Below are 27,096 nucleotides of genomic sequence, written 5' to 3'. Positions count from 1 at the left end.
GCCATGGGGACTTCTGTCCCAAAATCCCCTCAAGCAGCGGATCCTCTTTGTCAGATTCTAAATCCCAAAGCTGCCAACAGGTAGTTGGACTTTTCCCCAGCTGGACTCCTCCCTATCTAATCTTATATTGTTTGGTACCTTGAGGGCAAAGCCAAAGAAAAAGTCCAAAAACAGAAAGAGCAGGTGACAAGAAAATAAAGGTACCAAGAAGTATTAAAAATTGTAGAAAGGTACTACAAGCAGGAAGAATGAAGAGAAAACAGAGAGAATGAGTTATAGTAAAAGATAAAGCTGTAAAAGAGATGGAACACAAAAACCAAAAAAGAAATAAATGGAGTATAAGGGAGATTTGCTTAAAACTTGTCCCTGTTTTGAGACTTCAGAAGCAGTGAAGGGAAAGAGAGATTCCATATTCAACTAATAAAGTTTTAGTAATAACAGTAAAAATTTAGGAAAGGGGAGGTTATTCATGCTTATCATATTAAATATTAACATCTACTTAAATATTGTGAATCCAAAATTTCTAACAAAAATGTTACTAAATTACACTATTCATTTAAAAAATATTTATACCTAAGTATCAGTATTCTGGGAAGCAGAGTGCTTTAGGAGATTTAAAGGTAAGTAAGATACATTTCTAGTCTTCAGGAGCTTATAATATACTAGGGAAAGAGCTAGAAAGCCAAAAACTCAAACTATCTGCATATAGCAACAATGAAAACAGTGGCATGTAAACAGGATTTCAAAGGACTAGTAAGATTCCAACAAAAAAATACTGTAGGAAAGAGAAAGCAAGAAAGGGCATTCATGTAAGTCTTCACTGATCTTTAATCTAACCATACTTTCATATTCTGCAAATGTTTGGTGCTAAGGATTGAACCTAGGGCTGCAAAAATACCAAGCATATATTCTATCTGACTGAGCAATAACCCCAACCCCCCAAAACTGTGACTGTACTGCAGTTTGAACTCAAAGCCTCATGCTTGCACTGAGCCACACTCCACCTCCCAAATATTTTTTGTCAGTCAGGGGGCTTGAACTCAGAGTCTGGACACTGGACAGTGTCTCTGAGCCTCTTTGTGCTCAAGGTTAGCTCTCTACCACTTGAGCCACAGCACCATTTCCAGCTTTTTCTGAGTATTTTTTGGAGATAAAAGTCTTGTGGACATTTCTGTCTAGGCTGACTTTCAACCATGGTCCTCAGATATCAGTCTCCAGAGTAGCTAGGAATACAGACATGAGCCACCAGTTACTGGTTCCAAATATTTCTTAATGATATAAATTGGGTCACTTGCATGGCTGGAATAACTTAAAACATGATATTCCTGTCAGGTTAAGATAATACTCTGGAGTGGAATATCAGGCATTATTAAATAAAAAGATTGTTGTAATAACTTTAAGCTAAAATTCAAGTCCTAGGAAATGATGGAAGAGGTGACGTTGATCAAGATGCACTGTACTCATAACCTGACTTACGAAGTTGGAACTTCTTTGTACAACTTCTTAATAATAATATAAAAATACTAGGATATCAAAAATCTCCAGCAAAAGGTCTTGGGGAATTATATGCCTACTTAATAAGGGTGGGGATAGTAATAACCATCATCAAGTAATAAGAAATGCTTTTGGAGGGGCTGGGAAGGTGGCTCAGTGGTAGAGCGCTTGCCTTGCATGCCTAAGGCCCTGGGTTTGATTCCTCAGCACCACATAAGCAAAAAGAAAAAAGCCAGAAGTGGTGCTGTGACTCAAGTGGTAGAGCGCTAACCTTGAGCTGAAGAGCTGAGAGACAGCGCCCAGGCCCAGAGTTCAGGCCCCACAACCAGACCCCCCCCCCAAAAAAAAAGAAATGTTTTTGGACAAAAGACTCTTGTCTAAGTACAAATCTCAAATTGTTCAGAGAATAGCCATGCCAAACTTGGGCTGTTCTTGACAACATACTCAATCTGAGAGAACTTTTCTCTTTAGCATTCCTTCTAATATGTGCATGCTACCTTCCAACATTTAGAGATTCAAATTAAACCCTGCCTTAAGTATATTAAGCATTTTTCCATTTGGAGTATCTTTGGAAACTCGTGCCCTCTTCCTTTTTCTAGCCCAAACCCACACAATGAAGCAGGTGGTACTTACTTTGTTTTCCCTTTTGTAGCAAAAAAAACTCCTAAACAAGTTCAAATACATCTGAGCTTTCATTTAATGTCATGGGTACAATATATATTACACATCCGTTGAAATTGGCCCCTTCATTAAAAAAAAATTGGGGGGAATGCCGGTCCTGGGGCTTGGACTCAGAGCCTAGGTACTATCCCTTAAGGCTTTTTGTTGATCAATTGGAGATAAGAGCATAGGGATCCTTTGCTGCCCTGGTTGGCTTTGAAGCTCCATCCTCAGATCTCAACCTTCTTGAGTAGCTAGAATGACAGGGTGAGCCACTGGCACCCAGCATCATTAAACTTCTACCAGGAGCATGTAACTCAAATAGATATAAAGGAACATACTAGTGTGGTAAAATATTTAAACAAAATGCTTCTAAAAATTAAAGATTTCTAAAAATAATTGATGTAAATTTTCAAGTGCTTTCTATGTGTAAAGATCTATCCTTGACAGCCAGGTGCCAGTGGCTCACGCCTGTAGTCCTAGCTACTCAGGAGGCTGAGATCTGAGGATGGAGGTTCAAAGTCAGCCTGGGCAGGAAACTTCATGAGACTCTTATCTCCAATAAACCACTAGAAAACCAGCAGTGATGTTGTGGCTCAAGTGGTAGAGCGCTCGCCTTGAGCTGAGGGACAGTGCCCAAGCCCAGAGTTCAAGGCCCACGACCAACAAAAAAAAAAATCTATCCTGGCCATTTTAATCCTTTACACAGCCTATGAGTTAATAAGTAGTAGTATTGGGGTTGGAGGCATGGCTCAGGTGGTAGGGTGCTTGCCAATGGTTGTAAAGCGTTAGAAACTGAGTTTGAGTCCAGGTCTTGAACAACGATTACAACAAAAATTAGTATTATTCCTGTTTTTACAAATGAAGAAGCTAATTAACAATTGTCAATTCTCAAGTTGGTAGTAATGGTCCACTTCTGCTTAGGCAAAAGGATTTCTGTCTGAGGCTGTCCCTAAGCAAAAAGCATGAAAATCTATCTGAAATTTTAAAGTAAAGCAAAAAGGGATGGAAATGTGACTCAAGTGGTAGGGCACTTGCCTAAAGCACTGAATTCAAATCCTAAGATTTCAACCCACCCACCCACAAACAGCTGTCCTTCCTCTAAGACCAGAGTTACCAAGTGGACACAACATTCAAACTCAGTCGGACTGTTGTGCACCAGTAGCTCACATCCGTAATCCTGGTTACTCAGGAAGCTGAGATATGAGCATCACAGTTTGAAACCAGCCAAGATAGGAAAGTCTGTGAGACTGTGTGTGTGTATGATGTGTGTGTGTGTCGGTCATGGGTCTTGAACTCTGGGCCTGGGCGCTGTCCCTCAGCTCTTCAGCTCAAGGCTAGCGCTCTACCACTTGAGCCACAGCGCCACTTCTGGCTTTGTGAGACTCTTATCTCCAATTAACCACAAAAAATCCAGAAGTGGAGTTGTGGTTCAAGTTGTAGGGCACTAACCTTGAGAAAAAAAACCAAAACTAAACTAAACTCAGGGACAGTATGCAGGCTGAGTTCAAGCCCTAGTACCAGTGGGCAATATGAGGTACTGGTTATATTATCATTCCTATGTCTCCTTTCCCAACAAGAGTTCCTTCAGCAGAGTCTTGCTCACCTCTACGCTGACTTCCCACAGGCAAAACCACGATGCGGCATAACATGTTTGGCGCAGGGCCGGGCTCACGGGCTCAATCTCCAGCGTGCTGGGATTGCAAGCTTGCACCACAGCGCGTGGCTGAATGAAGTCTGTCAAGTTTCCTGGAGCCCAAAACCCAGGTGGGCAGGTTTTCAGCCTGCGTTGCCTCCCCGGGGCCGCACTCGGGCAACAGGCCTCTCCCGGGCAGACCGGCCCAGGAGAGGGGAGGGTCTGAGGCCTAACCAGGCCGCGGCGCCTCGACTGAGGCTCACGGGGCGGGCTGAGGGAAACAGCACAGTAATAACGGGTTCCAACCGACTTCCAGACGGACCACAGGCAGCAGGGCATGATGGCCGGCCTAGTCGCTTCCAAGGAGAGGGAAGAGAGCTAGGAAACTCAGCGAAGGAATTCCCAAAGCTTCGTCGCACACGCGCTTTGCGCCTCTCCTCACGCGACCGCCCGCGAGGGAAGCCTGGCCGCCTGCGCGTGCGCGGCAGGCTCACTTCGCCCCGCCTCCCTTGCTCACGTGACCCAGATCGCGCTCTTCGCGCCTCATCTCACGAGGCGCCGCCAACCCGGCCAACCGAGGCGAAACGAGCCGACTGCGCGCGCGCGACAGTCCACTCTCACCCTCCCCCAGCTCACGTGATCCGCCGTCGCCGGTAGCCCGCGCGAGCATCTCCAAGAGCGCGTGCGCGACCGGTTCCACTTCCCCGTCCCGTCAGGAGGCCCCTCCCTCCCACCCTAGACCTGCTCGTGCTTACCCAGATGTCCGAGTGCGCACGCGTGGCCCCGCCCTTCCCGTCACGTGTCTGCCGGCTCCGCGCGTCCTCGCTACAGGTTTCCCACCACCGGCTCCCGGAATCCGGCGTTCTGGCTGCCGCCATGACCCGCGCCGCCCTTCTCTCTCCACTGCATCCCCTCCTCTTGGGACTCCTCCTCCTCTCCGCTCCGCAGGGCGGCAACGGCCTGCACACCAAGGGCGCCCTTCCCCTGGACACGATCACTTTCTATAAGGTAACGGGGGCCGGGGACGTAGCGCGCAGGTGCCGCCGGAGTGGGGAGGGGACCCGTGGGACCGCGAGCCCGGGGGCGGGTGGGAGGGGAGACGTTGGGCACGGAGGGCCGGGAAGAGGCGGCGTCCGTGCGGAGACCACGTCAGCGCTTCCCGCCATCCTGTAGGCCCCGTGGAGTCCGGGGCCACCCGGCTCCTCACGGCCGCGGAGAGTCGCGGAGGTGCCGCGGTGGGAGCCGTGTGCCCGCCCGCCTCCCCTTTGCCGGTGGGGCCGGGGCCGGGCGCGGCCCGCACCTCGGCGCGCCGCGGGGCGCTCGCTCTGCCCGGGGAGGGGGCTGCAGCCTGCTCTGCCCTCCGTCAGCCGCACCCATCTCCCTGAAAAGCGCATCCGTTTAGAGTAAGCCCCACGGACGGGGTTTGGGGCCCAAGCGATAGAAGGTCTGCCTAGCAAGGGCGAGGGCCTGAGTTCAAATCCCAGTACCACCACCACCAAAAAAAAAAAAAGAAGCTCCAGGCCCGGCTCCCGTCGCTCACACCTGTTGTCCCAGCTGCTCAGGAGGCTGAGATCTGAGGATCACGGTTCGAAGCCAGCCCGGGCAGAAAAGTCCATGAGACTTTTATCTCCAGTAAGCCACTAGAAAGCCGGACGTGGCGATGTGGCCCAAGTGGTAGAGTTCAAGGCCAGTGAAAGAGCTAAGAGACGGCGCCCAAGCCGAGTTCAAGCCCCACGACCTACCCCCCCCCCCCCCCACACACACAAAATGCTCCAGTTTAACCAGTCTTTTTAAGGGAACATCCTGGGTTTGGGACCTCCTGCCACCATTCCCATTCCCCTTTCTTAAATTGTGGGATCCTGGACTGGGTCAACAAGAGAGTGGAGATATTGAAGGCTGAATGTAAAAACCCCCTCCTCTTCTATCTGTCCACAGCCACCTTTAACTTCCTGTAACTAGGCAAGCTACTTGTTGAGATAGTTAAAAGTTTCTTGTTTTGTAGTCGTTGGGGGGAAGTGATACCAAGAAGTGGCATTCTAAATATGTCTCTCCAGTGGTCGAAATCTTCGCTTATTATGGTCTGGGCACTTGTTCCAGTAATTTCCCAGTCTAGGTATAACAGGTTCATCACAATCAAAGTGTGACAGAGACATTGTACCATGAGACTTACCAGTATTTCCTCATCAGTGTGTGGTTCCATTTTTACTGCTATCACCCTGACCTAGGCTGTCAGACTAGCTTCTGCACTGAACTGACTGACCTGTTTCCACCTCAAAGCAAGTCTTAGATGATCTGCCCCATATCCCCCTCTGCCCCAGCCATACAAACCTTCCTTCTGTCCTTCAAATACTCCTAGTTTCTTACTGCCAGTGCACTAGCTGATCCTTGTGACTGGAACTCCCCAGGATTGAAAAGCCAGTTACTTCTCTTTGAGGCTTAGGTTAAATGTTACTTCCTCAAACCCTAGGTTTTGGACACTCCTAGGCCAAAGGGTTAGGCATTGTTTTTTCAGTAGGGTACTTTAACTGATTGTTTTTTCCTTCCCAATTTTATCATCTGTCTCGAAACTAGCTTATTACATACCTGTGAAGCACCAGGTCACTTTTGTTGCTGACCATGCACACAGCAGGTGTGTGAGAAGTTCAATAAAAACAATTGGTGAAATGAATGAGTAGGTATTTTCTCCAGTCTCTTGCAAAATGGCACTCTCTTCACTATTGAACACCGCGGGTTTTTTTCTTTTCTTTTTTTTGGGGGGGGGTCCAGTTGTGGGGCCTGGACTCTGGGCCTGGGCGCTGTCCCTCAGCTCTTCAGCTCAAGGCTAGCGCTCTACCACTTGAGCCACAGCGCCACCTCCAGCTTTTTTCTTTTGGCTTATGTGGTGCTGAGGAATCGAACCCAGGGCTTCATGAATTCTAGGCAAGCATTCTACTACTAAGCCACCTTCCCAGCCCTCAAATACTGCGGTTTTGTCCAGCAGCCTTGTTCTATGCTTTGCCTTTTAGGGGTTTCTAATACCTTTTTGTTATTGTTACCCTTTACAAACAGTGAAATGTCCACTCCTTTAAATAAGACCCTGTCTATTTTGCCCACTATTGTATTCTCTTGGAATGGTGTCTGGTCCATAATGGACCCTTTGCAACATTTTTTTGTCAGTTGTGGGGATTGAACTAAGACCCTTAGGTGCTGTCCCTGAGCTCTTTTGTTCAAGGCTAGCGTTCTGCCACTTGGAGTCACAGCTCTACTTCTGGTTTTTGAGTGGTTAATTGGAGATAAAAGTCTGAGACTTTGCTGCCCAGGCTGGCTTTGAACCGCAGTCTTCAAATCTCAGCCTCCTCAGTAGCTAGGCATAAGACACCAGCACCCCACATTCCCAGAGCATCTTGAGTTACATACCAAGTTTATAGCCAACATGGGGTCCACAGTGAGACCTCTTTAGATAAATAAATGAAAAAAATGAGTCCAAAAATAGTCTCTGCTTTGAAGAAGGAAGTTGTTTGGTTGTAGATAAAGTACCACAGTTACCTCAAGGATGAGAGAAGAGTGATTTCTTTTTTTTTTTTTTTTATGTCGGTCGTGGGGCTTGAACTCTGGGCCTGGGCGCTGTCCCTCAGCTCTTCAGCTCAAGGCGAGCGCTCTACCACTTGAGCTACAGCGCCACTTCCGGTTTTCTGGTGGTTTATTGGAGATAGGAGTCTCACGGTCTCTCCTGCCCGGGCTGGCTTTGAACCGCGATCCTCAGATCTCAGCCTCCTGAGTAGCTAGGATTACAGGCATGAGCCACCAGCGCCCGGCAGAGAAGAGTGATTTCTAAAGCAGTTAAATACAGACTGCATAGAATAGAAAGTTCTTCATGCAAGTATTTGTTATTCAGAACCACTGCTTTATCCTTGTTAGCTAAGAATGTTGAACGTAAACATTTTTAGTTGTAGTGGTATTAGATTACTGTATGATTATTAATTTTGTCCTGTTATATAAGTATACTCCTCCTCCCCTTTTTATTTTGCATCGTGGGAGGTGGGGGGAGGTCCAACCCAGGGCCTCATGTATGCTGGCAACCACAAACCACTGAGCTATGTCCCCAGCTCGAGTGTAGGCAGGTATTTGTGCAGTGAGACAAGTATGTTTGGTTTTTTTTTGTTTTGTTTTGTTTTTTTGTGGGTCGTGGGGCCTAAACTCTGGGCCTGGGCACTGTCCCTCAGCTCTTCAGCTCAAGGCTAGCACTCTACCACGTGAGCCACAGTGTCACTTCCAGCTTTTTCTGCTTTTGTGGTGCTGAGGAATACAACCCAGGGCCTCATGCGTGCAAGGCAAGCACTCAACCATTGAGCTACCTTCCCAGTTCTATAGTTTTTGGGGTTTTTTTTTTGAAGCATTTTCACCCTCCCCACTCATACCTCTAGATCGTAGCACCTGCTTCCAAAGGTGACCAGAGTTCTGTTCATCATACATTTCCAGACATGATGGGGCCCTAGGGATACAGAACCTAGGCCACAGAATGGCTGTATTCTCACCAGCATCTGTCCTAGTGGAGAGGATAGAAGCAAGCCAGTGGAAATTTCAGAGTGATAAACGCAGTGAAGAAGAGACATCATCAGGATGGAAGCTATGAAAGGAATGATGGAATATTAGATGATTGGTAGACTGTTAGAAGGCGACATTTGAACTGAGGCTTGTCTGAGAAAGAGGTGGCCTAGGCAGAGAATTCCAGCCAGCATAGCAAGCGGGGGTACAGTGCACTGCACTGAAACAAGGCCAGTTGAGCCACAGGGATGTGATCTGGTTTATATTTTAAGACTACCTGCTTTTTCAGCCCCTAAAATTCAGGCTTTTGGGTGTTAGTGACCACTCACAGCTTTTTCTGGAGGCTTTCCACCTTGCATGTCTAGGCATTGTTAATAGTCTCCAAAACCTAAAGCCAGATGGACATCAATATACAAGTAGGGACCAACAAAAACATTAATTTAGGTTCTTTGGTTTCTGCTGGACTTATGTCATCTTGACATAATTATGGGTAGTGACAGCCTATGCTGAAAAGCTGAAAACCTGACAACGGTGACCACTAGAATAGAAAAAAAAAGTTAAGGGAGGAGAAGAAAGCAGTGTTTCTAACTAAAGTACCATCTACAGGAGCCCCCGAAGTAGAAACCACCATGAGTATTTGTCAACCTATACATGTTTTCTTTTTTTGGGGGGGGGAGGCAGTCCTGGGACTTGAACTCAGGGCCTGAGCACTTTGCTTTTGCTCATGGCTAGCACTCTACCATTTGAGCAACAGAACCACTTCTGGCCTTTTCTGTGTATGTGGTACTGAGGAATGGAACCCAAGGCTTCATGAATGCTAGGCAAACAGTCCACCACTAAGCTACATTCCCAGTCTGATACATTGTTTCTATTCAGCCCTGAAGAGGTATGAAATTCTAGCCAGGCACTAATGATTTAACACCTGTAATCCTAGCTACTCAGAAGCTGAGCTCTGGAAGATGGCAGTTCAAGGCCATCCTAGGCAGAAAAGTTCACTAGCCTCCCCATCCCAAAATATTATTTATTTATTTATTTATTTTTGTTGGTCATGGGGCTGGAACTCTGGGCCTGAGCGCTGTCCCTCAGCTCTTCAGCTCAAGGCTAGTACTCTACCAATTGCGCCACATGCCACTTCCAGTTTTCTAGTGATTAATTGGAGATGTGTCTCATGGATGTTCCTGCCTGGGCTGGCTTCAAATTATGATCCTCAGATCTCAGCCTCCTGAGTAGCTAGGATGACAGGCGTGAACCACCAGTGGCACCCTGCTCATAAAAATATCTTTATAAGCATTAGACTAAGGCAAAGAAGCCAGATACAAAAGGCTCTCTATTGTGTGATTCTATCACAATAAGCAAATCTATAGAGCTGATGGGGGCAGGGAGGATGAGGTGGAGTACTTGCCTGGCTGCCACAGGGATTGGGGTGATGACAGTGATCTGCAAGTAGCTAGTATTGGGTATATAACATTGTCAACACACTAAATCAGGGTATCTTGGGCAAATTTTACTGCAATGGAAATGAAAATCTTGGCCTTCACAGCTTAGGACCCAGTCGTCCAGTTCAAGGGAGCTGTGGTCTGGGGAGGGGACACAGGCCCAGCAAGGGTCTTTCACCAACTTATCTGCCCGAACTTGCCTAGTTCACTTAGTCAACTCCTTTCAGATGGTTTGTTTTTGTCAGATTTCTGGTGCAGTGGGGTGACAGCAGGTGTGATGAGACAATGGAGTGCATGCTAAGGTTTTCTGGAACTTTCCAAAAGGGACTTTAGAGACAGAGGCACTCATTTTGCTTCCCTACAACTTTGTCTATTCTAGATAGCGTTGTACATGTTCAGTTAGTGTGAACATACACCTGAGGTGCCCAAGGCTTAGCAGATAGTCACGAAATAAAGTGACTCAGTGGGTGAAATGAGTAAATAGTAGTTTGTGAGAGCCCGTCTCCTTCACGGGCTTGCTTGTTTCCAATGTTTCTGAAACAGGGGCCCCTTGGGAAAGAGAAATAGCCCCCCATGTTCCCGGAACACCCCACTTGCTCAGCTCTATGCGCCCTCAGGTCATTCCCAAAAGCAAGTTCGTCTTGGTGAAGTTCGACACCCAGTACCCCTACGGTGAGAAGCAGGATGAGTTCAAGCGCCTGGCTGAAAACTCGGCCTCCAGTGATGATCTCTTGGTGGCAGAGGTGGGGATCTCAGGTATGGATGAGCAGGATGACTGGGAGGGCAGAGAGGGAGGAAGTTAGGAATGGTGTCCCTGCTCCCAAGGGAGAATAACCAGGGTCTTCCCAGATGAGCCACTCCCAAGGGTTTAATGGGATTGTGGACATCAAGAATTCATCAAGTAGATTCTGGGCCTTTGGAACCTGAGGCTTAGCCTTGAAGTCTCCTTCCCCCAACCTTTACCTTCCACTTGGCTGGCCTTCAAGGTGCAGTGAGAACTTTGAACTTCCCCGGAAGAGGACTGGGCCATGGGGCCTTTTAGTGGAGCAGCATAGTTGGCTCTATCTTCACCTTAGCATTTATACCAAAACCAGGTCTGGGATGTGCTCAAATGATTGGAATTTGGCTTTAGCTTGAGTACACTGGCTTACTGTTAACTCAAGGGCAGCTCTGAACCACACTAACTTTTTTTTGGTGCCAACCTCAGGGTTTGAACTCAGGGCCTAGGTGCTATCTCTGAGCTGTTTTGCTCAAGGCTAGTGCTCTACTACTTGAGCCATAGCTCCACTTGGTTTTTTTGGTGGTTAATTGGAGGTGACACTATCACAGATTTTTCTGTCCGGGCTGTCTTTGAACCATGATCTTCACCTCTTGGTCCCCAGATTAGCTAGGATTACAGGTGTGAGCCACCGTGACCAGTCCATAGTGACAGCTTTTAATAATAAATGTAATAGCAACACTTAACAGGCTATACAGGTATGATCAAATTTTTCATCTTCAATTGAACCCTGCTTGAGAAACAAGATGGGTTATCTCCACGTTCCATTTGAAAGGCTAAAGCCCTAGAAGTTTAGTGACCGTCTGGCCCTGGGGTGTGGAGTAACTTCACCCAGTACTCCTAAGTGTTTTTCCTGGCGGCTGTGATCTCCCGGCCTAGAGACCTGCTTTCCCTGTACGAGGCTGGCACTTATCAAAGCTTGGTCATGGTAGAGATGGCAGCCAGTCAATTTTAATGGACTTCAGTCAATTCCCTTGGTCCTTTTTGAATAACAGATAGCAACAGCTAAATGTTCACCCTGGTCACTGTGCTGTGTTTTATGTGTTTCCCTCTGTGATGAGTCTGGAGGAACCACTTCATAGAGGCACTGTGCCTCCCCCACACCCCCATTTTTTTAAGTCATGAAACTTGTTGCCAAGTGCACACCTTTAATCCCATGGCTTGAGGCCATCCTAGGAAAACCTAGCAAGACCTTATCTCAAAATAGAAAAAGTCAGGGGTGTGGCTCAGGGGGCAACACAGTTGCCTAGTAAGTGTGAGGTCTGAGGTTCAATCCTCAATACTGTAACAAAAACACAAAAACAGCCCACTTGCTTATATTAATATCAACATTATTGCCCAGTAATAGTCAGCTGAGCCATTTCTTCTTGCCAAAGTATAAGAAATGAATTAATGGGCTGGGAAGGTGGCTCAGTGGTAGAGCGCTTACCTTGCATGCATGAGGCCCTGGGTTCGATTCCTCAGCACCACATAAGCAAAAAGAAAAAAGCTGGAAGTGGCACTGGGGCTCACGTGGTAGAGCACTAGCCTTGAGCTGAAGAGCTGAGGGACAGCGCCCAGACCCAGAGTTCAGGTCCCACGACCGGACCCCCCTCCCCCCCCCAAAAAAAAGAAATGAATTAATGCAGCTTTTGACGACTGGTGTTTACTCTTAGGAAGGACAGATTTTAGCATAGAGTTCTTACTAGGTCTCAAGTACACAGGGACTTCCTCAATGATCACCTGCTTTAAGCCCCCATTTGTACAAGCCTCCTGTCCTCTAAACTCAGTCTACAGAGCTTCTGTGCTTTGGACTGCTTTCTCCCTGAGACATGCTTCCCAGATCTTCATGTGTTTGAGGGACATTCAGGTCGCTTGGGTGCTGGTACTTTCAGGCAAGCTCTATGATGACCTGCAATGGGCTTTCTTAGTGTTTTCATTGTGTCACGAGTCAGTTCATTTTACTTGTTCACTATCTCTCTTCTCACCGTTAGAATGTAAGAACCTGGATTTCTCACATTCTGAATCTAGGCCTCACACCTAGAACAGCTTCTGGCACCATAGATAAAGATTAAATAACTTGATTAATGCCATAGTTATCCATGGCATAATTAGAATTCAGAACCTACTTTGAACTGCTCTACAGCTAAGACTAGTCCTCTCCACTCAGCCCCCAGAGCAGTGTTCTGCCCCAGATGGATATAGCCTTGCACCTCATCTCTGGTTTCTGCTCACAGATTACGGTGACAAGCTGAACTTGGAGCTGAGTGAGAAATACAAGCTAGACAAGGAGAGCTACCCAGTTTTCTACCTCTTCCGGGATGGGGACTTTGAAAACCCAGTCCCCTATAGTGGGGCAGTAAAAGTTGGAGCCATCCAGCGCTGGCTAAAAGGGCAAGGGATCTACCTGGGTATGCCTGGTTGCCTACCTGTGTATGATACCCTAGCGGGAGAGTTCATCAGGGCCTCCAGCATGGAGGCGCGCCAGGCCCTCTTGAAACAGGGGCAGGACAACCTCTCAAGTGTGAAGGAGACTGAGAAGAAGTGGGCTGAGCAGTATCTAAAAATCATGGGGAAGGTGTTAGACCAAGGTGAGGACTTCCCAGCGTCTGAGATGACCCGGATCACCAAGCTGATTGAGAAGAACAAGATGAGTGACGGGAAAAAGGAAGAGCTCCAGAAGAGCTTGAACATCCTGACTGCCTTCCAGAAGAAGGGGGCTGAGAAGGAGGAGCTGTGAAAGGCTCCAGTTTCCTAGGGTTTGCTGGGGATAGGGAGGGAAGAGTTACCTGTTGGCCTTGAGACCCATGTAGGATGGATGGGGGGAGGGGGGAGGAGTTGGAAAAGGTGTTATTAAACCTGAGCCCTGAGTGTGTCTGGACGTTAACCATGCTTGGGCATCTCTCAAGCCCATCTGGGGAGAGCTGATGGCTCCACTCAGACAGCCAGCAAAAGGCCCCCTGGGAAGGAATTGGTGCTATATAAAGAGGGTACTGTCCACATCCACTACAAGAAGTTTCTGATCCAATAAACATCCCTGTGTTTGGTTAAGAACTGGAGCCACGTGGGTTTCTTTGAATTGTATTTCAGCTTTTTTGGATTTTTAAGCTGGTATCTACTCCACGTTCCTGGTAATCCTGCTGCAAGGCAGATTCTAGCACAAGGGAAAGCCTCCGTTGATTTCCACTTGTTATTTTCTACTCTTGTAAATTAACTGTGGCTCTTAAATATGTTGCCTATCTTCTTGTCCTTAAAACTCAACACTAAAGAACACAGCAGTTACTTTTCATGAGATAGGTATAGTATTTCTTAGTTTTACTGATAACCTTTTTAGAGTTTTAGATAACTAGATGATATAATTCAGTCCAACTTTAAAGTTTAAAAAATATTTTCTACTGACCACTGGAAATGCCATCAAACTGCATCAGAGATGATAATGTCTGATTTGTACACCAACAAAGAAATGCAAATTACGGGCTGGGAAGGTGGCTCAGTGGTAGAGCGCTTGCCTTGCGTGCCTGAGGCCCTGGGTTTGATTCCTCACATAAGCAAAAAGAAAAAAGCTGGAAGTGGCGCTGTGGCTCAAGTGATAGAGCACTAGCCTTGAGCTGAAGAGCTGAGGGACAGTGCCCAGGCCCAGAGTTCAGGCCCCACGACTGGACCCCCCCCCCAAAAAAAAAAAAAAAAAAAAGAAATGCGAATTACAAGGAGTTGGCAAATAAATCCTTAGATTGCTGCTTTTCTGCCAGTTAAGCCAGGTTGACATTTAAGTCACTGGAAACAAAAAGTGGAGGAGCTGCATAGAAAAACTCCTAGTAGCTTAGGCAAACAATTCAAAGCTTGATAAGAGACACATTTAAACATAACCAGCACAGATACTGGTTCCACAAAGACACTAATTTTAAATTTAAAAGTTGGCCTGAGCATAAAATTTAAAATTCACAAATAATTTGGTTGCAGATAGAGCATTCAATTCAAAATTGAAGTAAATTTTGTCATTTAGACTAAAACATGAAACGGGAAGAAGCGCCAATTTAAAATCTAAAAGTTTATATAAACCCATCCAATTTGAAGACGTCCTATGTATCACTTAGGAAGACTAGACTTCCTGCCTATATTAATGAATCACATCAAATTAGGAAGTTTCAATAACAAGGCTGTAGATACATTGAAACCCCTTTTATATTAAAAGTTAAAATGAAAGACAAATCCAGAGTGAACGTAAGTGATTGCAAAATATAATGCAATTTTGAACAAAATTATGAAAATATACAAAATTGATGGGCAACACAACTAGGCATTTGTACATCTTCCATTATGTGGAGAACACTAAAAATGTCTCTTCCTTTTATCCACAGAGATATGATTTAAACCAAATGTTTCCTATGGAGAATCTTTACTTAGGATCTCAGTAGTATAAAAAGCAATCATTTTTCAGTCTGTAAACAGTAGTCGTGGTTTCTTTCCTTAGCTTTTTTTTTTTAAATATGAATTTACCACACAAAAACAAAACAAAAAACCTATACAAACCATAAACAGCAGCAGCAGCACTGGGTTATTTGGGAATTCTCTTCAAATAGCAATGACATACAATTGCTGGGAGATGGTGGTTTTACTCACGTAAGAATATATATATATATGTATATGTATATATATTTAACTGTACACAATTTATAGTGCATGAGTTTTCAGAACAGATAAAAAGGTAGCTATTTCTGCATAATTTCATTCTTTTTTACAATTATCTCAAAATGTTAAGAATCGGATCTAACTGAAAAGCTACATTTAGTAGGAAAATCAGCAAGTAACAAAGAGAACGTAACTCCAGTCTAATGTTTTGTGTCAGTAACACTGGCAGAGGTCCTAGATGTCCCTGGGCAGGAGAAAGGTTAAAGACCACTAGTCATGCGGTGCCCTTAGGACCACTGCCAGCCCAAGTGCATGCTAGATTGATTTCAGAGCGTTTCTATTTGTATAGGAACATCATTCCCAGAACATGTGCCATATATACAACCCCTCCCTGCATACACACACAGTCCATCTGAAGTAGGCCATAGATCATGAAATATGTTGTTAAAGGAGTCACAATCAGAATGTTCAATTCATCTTTTTTAAGATCTTCCTTTTAGGATGGATCTATGACACTGTCTACTAATTTATATCAAAAATAGTATTTTACAATTACTCAATGGTATAGGCTTTCCAACAGACCATAGAGTAATTTCTAAAAGTTCCCATGAAGTTTAAACAGTTTTTAATCACCATATCAAACTGTTAATTTAAGAAAGTCAAGATGAAAGACAAAATGCAGGCTCTGTAAAGATTTTCCCAGCTGGCTTTTAGTTGCTTTAGAAATGACCCCATTTCACTGGAGCAGCATGTAGGAAGGGCTGTTCTTATCTACCAGACCCATCCTCCACCAGATGCGTACGGTTCCTCATCAAATTCATTTCTTCACTCGTATTACAGAATTACCAACTCAATATTCAGGTAACAAAGACCAAAAACAAGCAGGGATTCAAACACAAAAAAAAAGTTGTCAAACTGAAAATTGTGTAACATTTTCAAGAGCAATTTTTATCTTTTTCTACCAGGCAAACCTCTGGAGCCACAGTCTTGGGACTAGACTTGCAGGTAAAGTAAATAGCATCCTGGTGTGAGTCTCAAAGCCTCGAGAAAGTGAATCAAACATCAAATCCATTAGATAATCATTTCTTTTGTCAGCCTAAAACTTAAAACCCAGATTAAATCCATAATATACAATTCCTTCCTTCCCAAATCCCAGACTTAAAAACACTAAAAAAGTATATCTTATTTTCAAGCATATATACACACATATAAGAACCACCTGCAACAGATGACTCACAAAACCAATGGAATTAAGTATCTGACTCACCACGTAAGTTATATACACCTTCTCATTAGCCTAGTGATTCTTATCTTCGCTAAATGGATGACTCCAGGAGGCTTATGAAGTGACCTGTACTGCTTCTCAAAACAGCTGGAAATTAACAGCTTTTCCTGTCTCCCTGAGACTTAACTCTCAAAGAAGCTAGGATAGGGGATGTCTTGGCTATCAAGACTATTAGACTGAAGACAAGCACCTGTGGTCATCTTGACGGGTGCTTTCAATGGCAGGCTCTAATTACAAGCCTCCTGTGAGGCCCTCAGTGGACCTGCCATGGCTTCCGTGGGAGTTGGGAGTTGAGAAGCCTCGGAATGAGACTGCAGCTGTGGGAGGGCTCCATCCATCCCAATCTTGCCTCCTCTACTGCCTTCTGCCTCACAGCTCAAGGAACAGAGCAAAACTCCTACTGTCAGTATGGAAGGGCAACTCAGCGGCTTCAAAGTGGATGCTCTACACCTCAGTTCCATTGCTGCTTTTGTAGAACACCACCTCCCCGAGATGTGTCTGGTGATAGGAGGGAAGAAGAGTGTGTGTGTGGGGGGGGGGGTTCTCTTGTTGCTGCCACATACATATTAACATGTATAAAAAGTTGTCGAACCCACTTCAGGGCTCCTGCTTCTGCTTTATATACAATAATTTAATCAGTTGTACATATTTAATACCTCAAAAAATTAATTCACGATCAAAGTCCATGCATTTTATGAGGAAGTTCTGGATTAAAACGATGGTCAACTAGTGTGGCTTTTGCTGGGAAGATGGTTTCATCGTTTTCAGCTGTTGTCATCAAGGCCTGTGGATTGTACCTTCTTAAATCTTTAGCTTCTTTGTGGTCTCAAGTCTTTTTTTCAGCAGCTCCCCTGTCTCCAGGAGTGAGTGCAGGTAACTGCTTCTCACCTTCCCTTGAACAGTCTTTGAAACCTTCCTTTCTTCCTACAAAGACAGTCAAAAAATAAGCAGTCTTGCTCAAAATTCATTCTCACAAGTTAGAATTCCTCAGATAACAACTCACTGCAAGTGTCATTCGAACAGGAATTTTCTATGTCAAAGGGTAAAACAAAAACAAACAGGCTCAAGCCGGATGCAAGTGGTTCATGCCTATAATCCTGGCTACTAGGAGGCTGAAATCTGAAGATCATGGTTCAAAGCCAGCTGGGGCAGGAAAGTCATCTCCCCATAAACTACACAGAAAAGCAGAAGTGATGCTGTGGCTCAAGTGGTAGAGCACTTGAGTAAAGAGAGGCTCAGGGACAGAGTCCAAGCCAGGCAGGAAAGTCCATGATTCTCTTATCTCCAATCAGAAGAAAACCCAAAGTGTCATGTGGCTCAAAAGTGGTACAGTGTTAGCCTTGAGAAAAGGGCTCAGGGACAGTGCCCAGGCCCTGAGTCCACAGCCTGACTACCCACCAAAAAAAAAGGAACTACTTCCCTAAACCAAGCTCCCCCCCCCAAAAAAAAACTACTGCCAAATTACCTTCTAGTCTCCAGTCTTCAAAGGAGAGAATACCTTTTCCTTGTGATAAAAGGCAACATTTAACTATATACACTGAAAAACATTGCTGGTTTTCTATATCTCTTACCAGAGAGAATGAAGTATCTTCTAAAATAAGTTCTTCAAGCTTAAGTGCAATTAGATGTGCTTCAAGCCCTTTAACATGATCCACAACATTGGAGATTAAAGTCTGAAGTCCAGTAACATAGTCTTGGAAACTGGTGAAGACAGGCGGCTGGGATTAAAAAGATTAAAGGGGAGCTAAAAGATTATCAAACATTTCCAGAGTTTACATTACACAATGTGTACTAACTTCATTATACCAGTACTCGATGCTATTAACAACAGAAATAGGGCCAGGAATGTGGCTTAGTGGCAGACTGCTTGCCTAGCATGCATGCCCTGGGTTCCACAATCCTCAGTACCACATAAACAGAAAAAGACAAGTTGCGCTGTGGCTCAAGTGGTAGAATGCTAGCCTTGAGCACAGAGGGGCTCAGGGACAGTGTCCAGGCTCTAAATTCAAGCCCTAGGATTGGCAAAAACAAAAAACCAACGCCAGAAATAGACACAGTTTGGGACAGCAACACAGCACAGCCAGGCACAGTGATGCACGTGAGAGGTATAATATGCAACTGTCGGCCCAGCGGTGTAGGAAACAAATAGGATGGAGGCCAGCCCTGGCAAAGACACTTCTTGAAAAATAATGAAAATAAAAAGGCTGGGGCATGGCTCAAGTGATAGAATGCCTGCCTGGCACACAAAGGCCGAGTTCAAACCCCAGACGCACACACTCTTGCTTTCTCTCTCTCTCTCTCTCAGAGAAAGAATGCCTATAAGATCCGTAAGACTTGTACAACATGGAGGAAGAGAGAAAAGGCAGGCAGCCTGCAATGAGATTGTGACATAATTTTCTGATACTACCATGATGATGCTAGTTTCTTTTTTCTTCTTTTTCTTTTTTTGTAAATTTAGTTTGAACGGTCGCAGGATGCTCTCACAGTAACTGGATACCCAAAGGATAATAGAAATAGTCTGAAAGAGGAAAATTTGCAAATTCATCAATTAAAGATTATACTCAAGATTATCAGGCAGTTAAAGGCAAAGGATTAAACAAATTCTAACTGGTACTTATTTACGTATCTTTTCCATTTCTGTTGTCAATTTCCACTCTCTTTCCTATAATCACATGTTGATCTAGGTGTTAAGGGTTGCATGTGAGGTCTTCCCTAAAATAGCTCATGGGTTAAAGGCTTAGTGCTGTGAAGTGGTTGCACCATAGACTGCTTTCACTAGTGGATTCACACACCACAGATGGATTTGTAATGACAGCCTTATTGAAAAGAGATGGAAACTAAGAGGTGGGGCCCCACTGGAGGAAAACAGGTCTGTATACTTGTCCCACCTCTTCCTGTCTCCCTCTCTTTCTCACTGATTCTTGGCTGCTGAATGGGAAGAGAACCCTACTCCACTGTCCCTACCCTTTCTGCCTCTCTGCTTCCTGGCCGCATAGATGAGCAGCCTCCTCTAGTGTGACTACCACCACCATATTCTGCCCCACAGAAGCCCACAGCCACAAGCTGATGACCATGGGCTGAAACTTCTGAAACTGTGAGCCAAAAAGATTGTTCCTCCTTTTAAGTTCTTTCAGCAACCAAAAAACCTAAGTCACCAGGCCTCTATCTACTCAGACTAGTGTAATAGCCTAACACTTTATCCTTTCTACTGGCTGCCAAGCTCGAAGCCACCCTCCACTCCACTCTGGTTTTCTTTAGCATTCCTATAGAAGAGGGGTTCTACAACTCTCTACTCACACAGTAAAAAGTCCAAATTCCTAGGCATGGAATCCAAAAGTTCTTTATATATATATGGCTCTCTGCAAACACTTACCAGGTAAGATACCATCTTACCTACACACCTTGACTTATGGAGGAACAGGAAGTATCTCTCCCTGTATTGATCATTTGGACATCTCTTCCTATGTTACGGTGTTTATATGTACATGTATGTGTAGTTACTAGTTATTTGCTTACTACCTATCTCTTAGGCAGTCACCACGTGCTAGTCACTAGAATAGTATATACTGCCTTCAGGAAATTACACACTAAAAGGGGGAAAGAAAACAAGTGAAAAAAAGGAATAGGATACTGGAAAGATACTGGATGACAAGGTCCTTCTCATTTAAAAAAAAGTTCTACTGCCAAGAACGGTGATGGAAACCTACAGTTTTAGCACTTGGAAGTTTAGCACATATAGTTATAGCATGAAATAAAAAGATCATGAATTTGAAGCCAGCCTGGGCTATGTAGTAAGTCCTTTTCTAAAAAGCACATCTGTGCAAATATAACAGTGATATCCCCCTCTGTATAATTAACAACATAACCTAAACAATTAAATATCAACAAAGAACTCCTGATTTAACAAATACAGCAAAAGGATGGGGATGGGGGCTGTAGATGTGGTCTAAGAGCTTTCCATCTACAAGTGCCTTCTGTACTAACCCATAGATTCCTTTATACTGCAGAGTATCTCAGTAAACAGCAAACAATTAAAAAAAGCTGGAATGATTTCCTTAAACTACATCTAGGAGAGTCAGAAAGGATAACAGAGAGAAAACAGCTAGACTTAGAGTAATTCTGGAGAATCTGAGATGAACAAAGCAACTTTAAAGTTCTACCTACTAACCTGAATGAAATATTAAGATTTGTAAAAGGAATTGATTTAGAAATTTATTTAAACTGGGCTGGGAAGGTGGCTCAGTGGTAGAGCACTTGCCTTGCATGCCTGAGGCCCTGGGTTCGATTCCTCAGCACCACATAAGCAAAAAGAAAAAAGCTGGAAGTGGCGCTGTGGCTCAAGTGATAGAGCACTAGCCTTGAGCTGAAGAGCTGAGGGACAGTGCCCAGGCCCAGAGTTCAGGCCCCACAACTGGACCCCCCCCCCCAAAAAAAAAGAAAATTATTTAAACTGCTTTTTAATGAATCAGAGCTGGGTTACGTAAATGAAACTGCAGGTATAAAGCAGCTATTACCTGCTTATTGTTGAAAAATGAATCCTGAACAACATGAAAAGAACAAAAACATACCTCCACAAAGAAGACAAGATTTTCTAAAAGAGTAGGATGTGTTTTCAAGTTGCCATCCTTAACTTCTAAGAGGTTGCCTTTACATTTACTGAAGATATCTGAAAATAGAAAAAATACATTTATTCATCTTGGCATTCAATACTACTTTTAAGAATACAATGTATAAACTGAATTATAAAAGCTTTTTAGGGGCTGGGAAGGCAAGCATGAGGTCCTGGGTTCGATTCCTCAGCACCACATAAGCAAAAAGAAAAAAGCCGGAAGTGGCGCTGTGTCTCAAGTGATAGAGCACTAGCCTTGAGCTGAAGGACAGCGTCCAGCCCCCCGAGTTCAGGCCCCACGACCGGACTCCTCCCCCCCCCCCAAAATAAAATAAAATTAACTCTCCACAAAGCAGTTGTTTCTTAAAAAAAAAAAAAAAAAAGCTTTTCATTTCTTTTAATCTCACATTTCAACTTAAATCAAACATCAGAGTGTAGCTTTCAATAAAAAAACATGTTGGGCCCAGCGCTGGTGGCTCACACCTTTAATCCTAGCTACTCAGAAGGCTGAGATCCAAGGATCATAGTTGGAAGCTAGTCTGGATAGGAGACTCCTATTTCCAATTAACTATTCAAAAAACAAGAAGTGGTAGAGTGCTAGCCTTGAGTTTAAAAAAGCTCAGGGTCAGTTCCCAGGCCCTGAGTTCAAGTCCCATAAAAGACAAAAAAAAAAAAAAAGAAACCAAAAACCACATTCATTACAGGTCTATAGTCTTCACATATAAATAATTGCCTTAAAATTTATATATACTAGGGCTAGACATTAACTAAGACATTTCAGGTATGTCATGGACACATTAACTTTAAGACTGAGTGAATGACATGTAAGAACTTGTGTCACTAAGGACTGAATAACCAAGAGTACACTGTGCAAACACCTCTTTACGCCATGTCTGATGCTGTACTCTTGACTATCTTTTAATTTTTCAGACATGCTTCATCTCAGCAATAAAGTAAAAGATGATTTGAGAAGAAAAGCCCTTACAGATCTAGAATTCTAAACAATTTCATTCCTAGAAATTAAATTCCAAAGCAATAATCAAGTATCCAAATATCCCAATACATGAATTTCAGTGATGATTATAAATGTAAGAAATAATCCTAACTACTCAGGAGGGTACTACTGAGAACAAATCCAAAGATTCTTATTTTTAATTAATTAGCAAAATACCAGACTGGATGGAAGAAAGGCTCAAGTGTTAAGAGCACCAGCCATGGGCAAAAAAGCAAGAGAGCACAAGGCTGAGTTTAAGCCCAGTAGCGGCCCAAGAACAACAACAACAAACCTATTGCTAATATCCATAGACAATTCAGGAATACACGGGTTACTTACCTTTTAACTGTTCTAGTAAATACTTAAGACTATTCTCTACTCGCTCCTGTATCTCCACTGTATCCTCTAGAATTGGGGGGAAAAAAATAGCCCTTTTTCAGATTTTCAAATAACATAAAGCAGGAAGATCAACATCTGGGAACAAATCATGAGCAAGGACCTTCTTTATCACTAAGAACAAGACATCTAAATTCCATTATTCATGGTGGGGATTGGGAGGGCAGAAAATGACAGAGGGAAAGGAAAAGAAAAAGAAAGGTACCAGGGCTCAGAAGGTGGTTCAGTGGTAGAGCGCTTGCCTTGCATGCATGAGGACCTAGGTTTGATTCCTCAGCACCACATAAGCAGAAAAAGCTGAAAGTGGTGCAGTGGCAAGTGGTAGAGTGCTAGTTTTGAGCTGAAGAGCTGAGGGACAGTGCCCAGGCCCAGAGTTCAGGCCCCACAATCGACCAAAAAATTAGGTACCACCTAATGACCTTTCTGCCAAAGGAGCATGTAAAATTGTGTAAAAAGATTTGAAATCCATGTGATTGGGGTACTTTAAACCTGTTAGGCTTGTAGAATCTACAAACCATATGCAATTAGGGAAAAAAAAAAATACAAACAAGTCGGCACCAGTGGCTCATGCCTGTGAATTTTAGCTACTCAGGAAGCTGTGATCTGAGGATCACAATTCAAAGCCAGCCCTCACAAGAAAGTCTGAAAGACTGTTATCTCCAATTAACCACCAGAAAACTGCAGGTGGTGCTGTGGCTCAAAGTGGTAGGGCACTAGCCTTGAGCAAGAAAGTTCAGGGACAGTGCCCAGGCCACAAGTTCAAGTCCCACAACCAACCAGCCAGCACACTCCATTGAGCTGAAAACTCAGAAACAAAATTGCTTTTGATAGTTTAGTATTTCATTTTAAAAATACAATCAAGCTGGGAACCAGTGGCTCATGCCTGTAATCCTTGTTGCTCAGGAGGCTGAGATCTGAGGATCACAGTTCAAAGCCAGCCAGGGCAGGCACGTCCATGAGACTCTTATCTCCAATTAATCACCAGAAAACCAGAAGTGGCACTGTGGCTCTACTGCTAGAGTACTTGCTTTGAACTGAAAAGCTCAGGGACAGCACCCAGGCTCAGAGTTCAAAAATCCCACGTCTGACCAAAAAATACAATTCAATGTGAAAGTTCAAGAATATCTAGAGGGGCTGGGAAGGTGGCTCAGTGGTAGAGCGCTTGCCTTGCATGCCTGAGGCCCTGAGTTTGATTCCTCAGCACCACATAAGCAAAAAGAAAAAAGCTGGAAGTGGCGCTGTGGCTCAAGTGGTAGAGCACTAGCCTTGAGCTGAAGAGCTGAGGGATAGCGCCCAGCCCAGAGTTCAGGCCCCACAAACGGACCCAAGAAAAAAAAAAAAGAATATCTAGAAGTACCTAGAAGCTCTTCCCCTTTTAGATCTAACACAACTTTAACACAGAGATGACCTCTCACGTAGCGCTTTGAAACCTGTCAGATATTTCCAGAACAATTTCCACCTTGCATCTATCTACTGCACCTGTTTCTAAATGTGAAAACTTAAATTTTATTCATTACTAGGTTTTCACTGGCAAAAAAAACAACAAGAAAGTACATGTGTATACTTACCTAAACCATTGGTATCCAGCTCATAAATATCATTAATGAGATAAAAGGAACTTATCTGGCATTGGGAACAGCCAGAATTAAAGAATCCACTCATTCTGGTGGGTACAGGACCAAGGAAAGGATACTGAAATGAGAAACAATGCTGTCCTTTAATCCATGCAAGTTAAGAAGACACTATAAACTATTAGGTAAAACTCAATCTGCCCGGGCCCTGGTGGCTCATGCCTGTAATCCTAGCTACTCAGGAGGCTGAGATCTGAGAAGACAGGTTCAAAGCCAGCCCAGACTGAGACTCTTATCTCCAATAAATCACCAGAAAACCAGAAGTGGCGTTGTGGCTCAAGTGGTGAGGGCTTGAGGGACAATGCCCAGGCGCAGAGCTCAAGCCCCACAATCAACCAAAAAAAAAAAAAAAAAACAACTCAAAGTCCTATCTTTTAAAAGAAAGTCTGAGTGTAAGTACTGTAAATGGCAAATATATATTGATACCTGAATTTCCTTCTCAATGAATCTCTTTCCCATTTCCACAGCTACCTCCAGCTGTTGAAGGAGCAAGCGGAGAATATCAATCCGGGAGGACACACCATTCTCAGCACTTTTCTCAGAGTTCTTTGGCTCCATGGGGTGGTTGAGGCTGGGAAGTCCACTAATAAGCCTTAATGTGAGGGAGCGGATCCTTAACCACAGGGTCTCTTCTTCCAAGGAAAGTCTCTTATGTTCTTCAGAAACATCCCTTAAACAGAAACATCCCAGACCATCTGTTTTATTCTGACCTGTTGCCTTCAAACCTTTCAATATCACTTTCACCAAGATGCCTCTGAATAGTCTCTCAACTTTCATTTACTGTCTGACTGATTTTAGACAAGCAGAGAAACTACTGATTCCCGTTAATTTTACTGTCAATAAAATGGGCATGATAACCTACCTAATGAGTCATTCTTTCTCTTAAGATTTTTTTTTCTCTGATGTTTAAAATACTACATGATAGAGGCTCAAGGCTAGAGCCCAGGCCCTGAGTTCAAGCCCCAGGACTTGCCCCCCCACCAAAAAAAAAAAATCCAGGCACCAGTGGTTCACGCCTGTAATCTTAGCTACTCAGGAGGTTGAGGGGTTCAAAGCCAGCCTGGAAGGAAAGGCCGTGAAACTCTTATCTCTAATAAAAACCACCAGAAAACCGGAAGTGGAACTGTGGCTCAAGTGGAGAGTACTAGCCTTGAGCTGAAGAACTGAGGGACAGCGCTCAGGCCTAGAGTTCAAGCCCCATGACCGACCAAAAAAAAAAAAAAAAGTTCTTGCCAGTAGAGCTACAGTTCTGAGCAAAAAAGCTAAAGGAGAGCACCCAGACCCTGAGTTCAATCTTGGTACTGGCACCCCCCACCCCCCCCAAAAAAATAAACAGAGTAAGATAGCTACCAAATTCCAAGAACAACAGCCATTGCTTAAAAATTGGCGTTGAGCCTATTAATCCATCTGGAATTTATTCTGATCTGAGCTGTGAAATATATCTAACCTTTAGATTAGCCACAGTCCTAATATAGGGTGAGACATATCTTATTTATCTGGCTTTACTTACATTTTCTGATCCCAACAACATACCACATTTACATCAAAAGGAGCCTTTTATTCACTTTTTCATGTAAATCTTAGATCCATCCTGATTCTTTCAAAACTAATTCTTGAGGTTGAGTTCCAGTTACCTGTCTTTTGGATCCCAGCTGAAAAAAACATTTAGGTCTCTGTTGTCTCGCAAATCTTCCCATGGAATGTCATCTTCTTCTGGCCTAAGATTCATTGATTTTATACTTTCTGCTAAGCTGCTCGATCTGTAATAAAGATAATTATGTTTTATTTCCATAACAAAGCAGTCATAAAAAATTAGGACTTTTTTTTCATTACAAAGAAAAAAGGGGGAAGAGGAAAAGAAGCTAAGGAGTAAGGCTCACATAAAATAAAATACAACACAGCAAGATAAATACTTCTTAAGTCCAACCAAGACAAAGACCAGCACTAACTTCTGAGAGCCCTGCTTGTAGAAGAGGGGAACCTGGTGAGTATATATGGACCAGGACATGAGGACCACAGAATGCAGCTCTGTGCGAGATGTAACTGCTCCACGATTCTTCACGACAGGCTCAAGAGTCTGTGGTTCCATTTCCACACTCTTACTCCCACCCCATTTTTCCTCAATTTAAATGGCAATGATACCCATAGTGGCTTGGAGCATCAGATCTAACCCCTTAGCTTCTGTGACTGTAAGTTCCTTATGAAATACTTACATATTTGCTTCAAGTAGAAGGTCTAACAGCATCCGTTCAGTACGGACTTGTGCAAAATGAAGAGAATTATTCAGCCTGTTCCTAAAAGCGATAAACTCTGGGATCTTCTCAAATGCACCATATTTGTAAGCTTGAATGATATATTCTGAGGTCTAAGAAGGAAAGATATCACCTTCGTGTAAATATTTCACAAGTCAGACAATGTAAGCAACGCTTCTATTTTTGGTCAGCAAAAACACAATACTTGTGGCTAAAAGTAAGGCTTTGAATCTGATCTTTAAAGGTCTTGGTCACCGAGCTTTAAAAAATAGTATTTTTCTTCCTTTAGTAGCTGAGTCAACTGTCCCTTTTCTTAGTGTTCCCAACCACAGTGGCCCAATGGTAGTAGGTATGGCTAGCATCTCACAGATTGGGCAATCCTGCCTCTCAGTGCAGCAGGACTGATGGTGTCAGTCAAAAGGCCCATTGTGCCATTCTGGAAGGGATTTACTCCATGTCTGTCTGCATCACAATAATCTACATTTTTATACAAAGATTCCAAGGATGCCAGAATAATATAGCCACACCCCACCCAGAGTGAAAACGAATTTCCTTCAAAAAAAGGCTGATCTCTGTTTCTTTCTTTTTGAACACAGCACCAGACACACAGGGCAGATTTGCATTCTTTCAGGATAGAAGACACTACAAAGATTCATAAAAACTCATGTCAGAATCCGTTCTGACAAAGACTTCCTTCCACAACCAACTTTCTATGCGTCCAGACTACCCAAGATCTCTGCTTGAGATTTCCAAGTAAAAGGAACACTCGCCACAAGCATTTTAATCGAGATTA

At 43.9% G+C, this 27,096-nt stretch overlaps 2 protein-coding genes across 2 annotated transcripts in view; one reads left to right on the top strand and one right to left on the bottom strand.

The window, feature by feature from the left end:
* The first annotated feature begins 4,530 nt into the window (after positions 1 to 4,530).
* LOC138826375 (endoplasmic reticulum resident protein 29) lies at positions 4,531 to 13,561 on the top strand. Its single transcript, XM_070021469.1, has 3 exons — positions 4,531 to 4,798; positions 10,368 to 10,506; positions 12,745 to 13,561. The coding sequence occupies exons 1-3, from the start codon at positions 4,550 to 4,552 to the stop codon at positions 13,245 to 13,247; spliced, it is 891 nt and encodes a 296-aa protein (XP_069877570.1). The 5' UTR covers positions 4,531 to 4,549; the 3' UTR covers positions 13,248 to 13,561.
* A 1,168-nt stretch (positions 13,562 to 14,729) lies between these two features.
* The window catches only part of LOC138826372 (N-alpha-acetyltransferase 25, NatB auxiliary subunit), a 47,989-nt gene continuing 35,622 nt past the window's right edge, over positions 14,730 to 27,096 (bottom strand). The window contains exons 16-24 of the mRNA XM_070021466.1: positions 26,265 to 26,416; positions 25,686 to 25,811; positions 24,478 to 24,721; positions 23,989 to 24,112; positions 22,364 to 22,429; positions 20,990 to 21,087; positions 18,829 to 18,939; positions 17,993 to 18,139; positions 14,730 to 17,345 (exon numbers count right to left, since the gene is read on the bottom strand). Coding sequence (XP_069877567.1) covers positions 17,223 to 17,345; positions 17,993 to 18,139; positions 18,829 to 18,939; positions 20,990 to 21,087; positions 22,364 to 22,429; positions 23,989 to 24,112; positions 24,478 to 24,721; positions 25,686 to 25,811; positions 26,265 to 26,416 — 1,191 coding nt within the window. The 3' untranslated portion in view covers positions 14,730 to 17,222. The remainder of the gene's footprint in view (positions 17,346 to 17,992; positions 18,140 to 18,828; positions 18,940 to 20,989; positions 21,088 to 22,363; positions 22,430 to 23,988; positions 24,113 to 24,477; positions 24,722 to 25,685; positions 25,812 to 26,264; positions 26,417 to 27,096) is intronic.

The sequence above is a fragment of the Dipodomys merriami genome, unplaced genomic scaffold (assembly GCF_024711535.1).
Source record: "Dipodomys merriami isolate MVZ:Mamm:240054 unplaced genomic scaffold, mDipMer1.0.p SCAF_142, whole genome shotgun sequence".
NCBI lineage: Eukaryota > Metazoa > Chordata > Mammalia > Rodentia > Heteromyidae > Dipodomys > Dipodomys merriami.
Note: the sequence above shows the minus strand (reverse complement) of the source record. Positions and strands in the feature narration are given on the sequence as shown.

Excerpts from the sequence above, each read along its gene's own strand:
- LOC138826375 (XM_070021469.1), top strand. The coding sequence starts at position 4,550 with ATGTCCGAGTGCGCACGCGTGGCCCCGCCCTTCCCGTCACGTGTCTGC. Across the intron at positions 4,799-10,367 it reads ACACGATCACTTTCTATAAG|GTCATTCCCAAAAGCAAGTT; the intron begins GTAACGGGGGCC and ends ATGCGCCCTCAG. Across the intron at positions 10,507-12,744 it reads GGCAGAGGTGGGGATCTCAG|ATTACGGTGACAAGCTGAAC; the intron begins GTATGGATGAGC and ends TTCTGCTCACAG.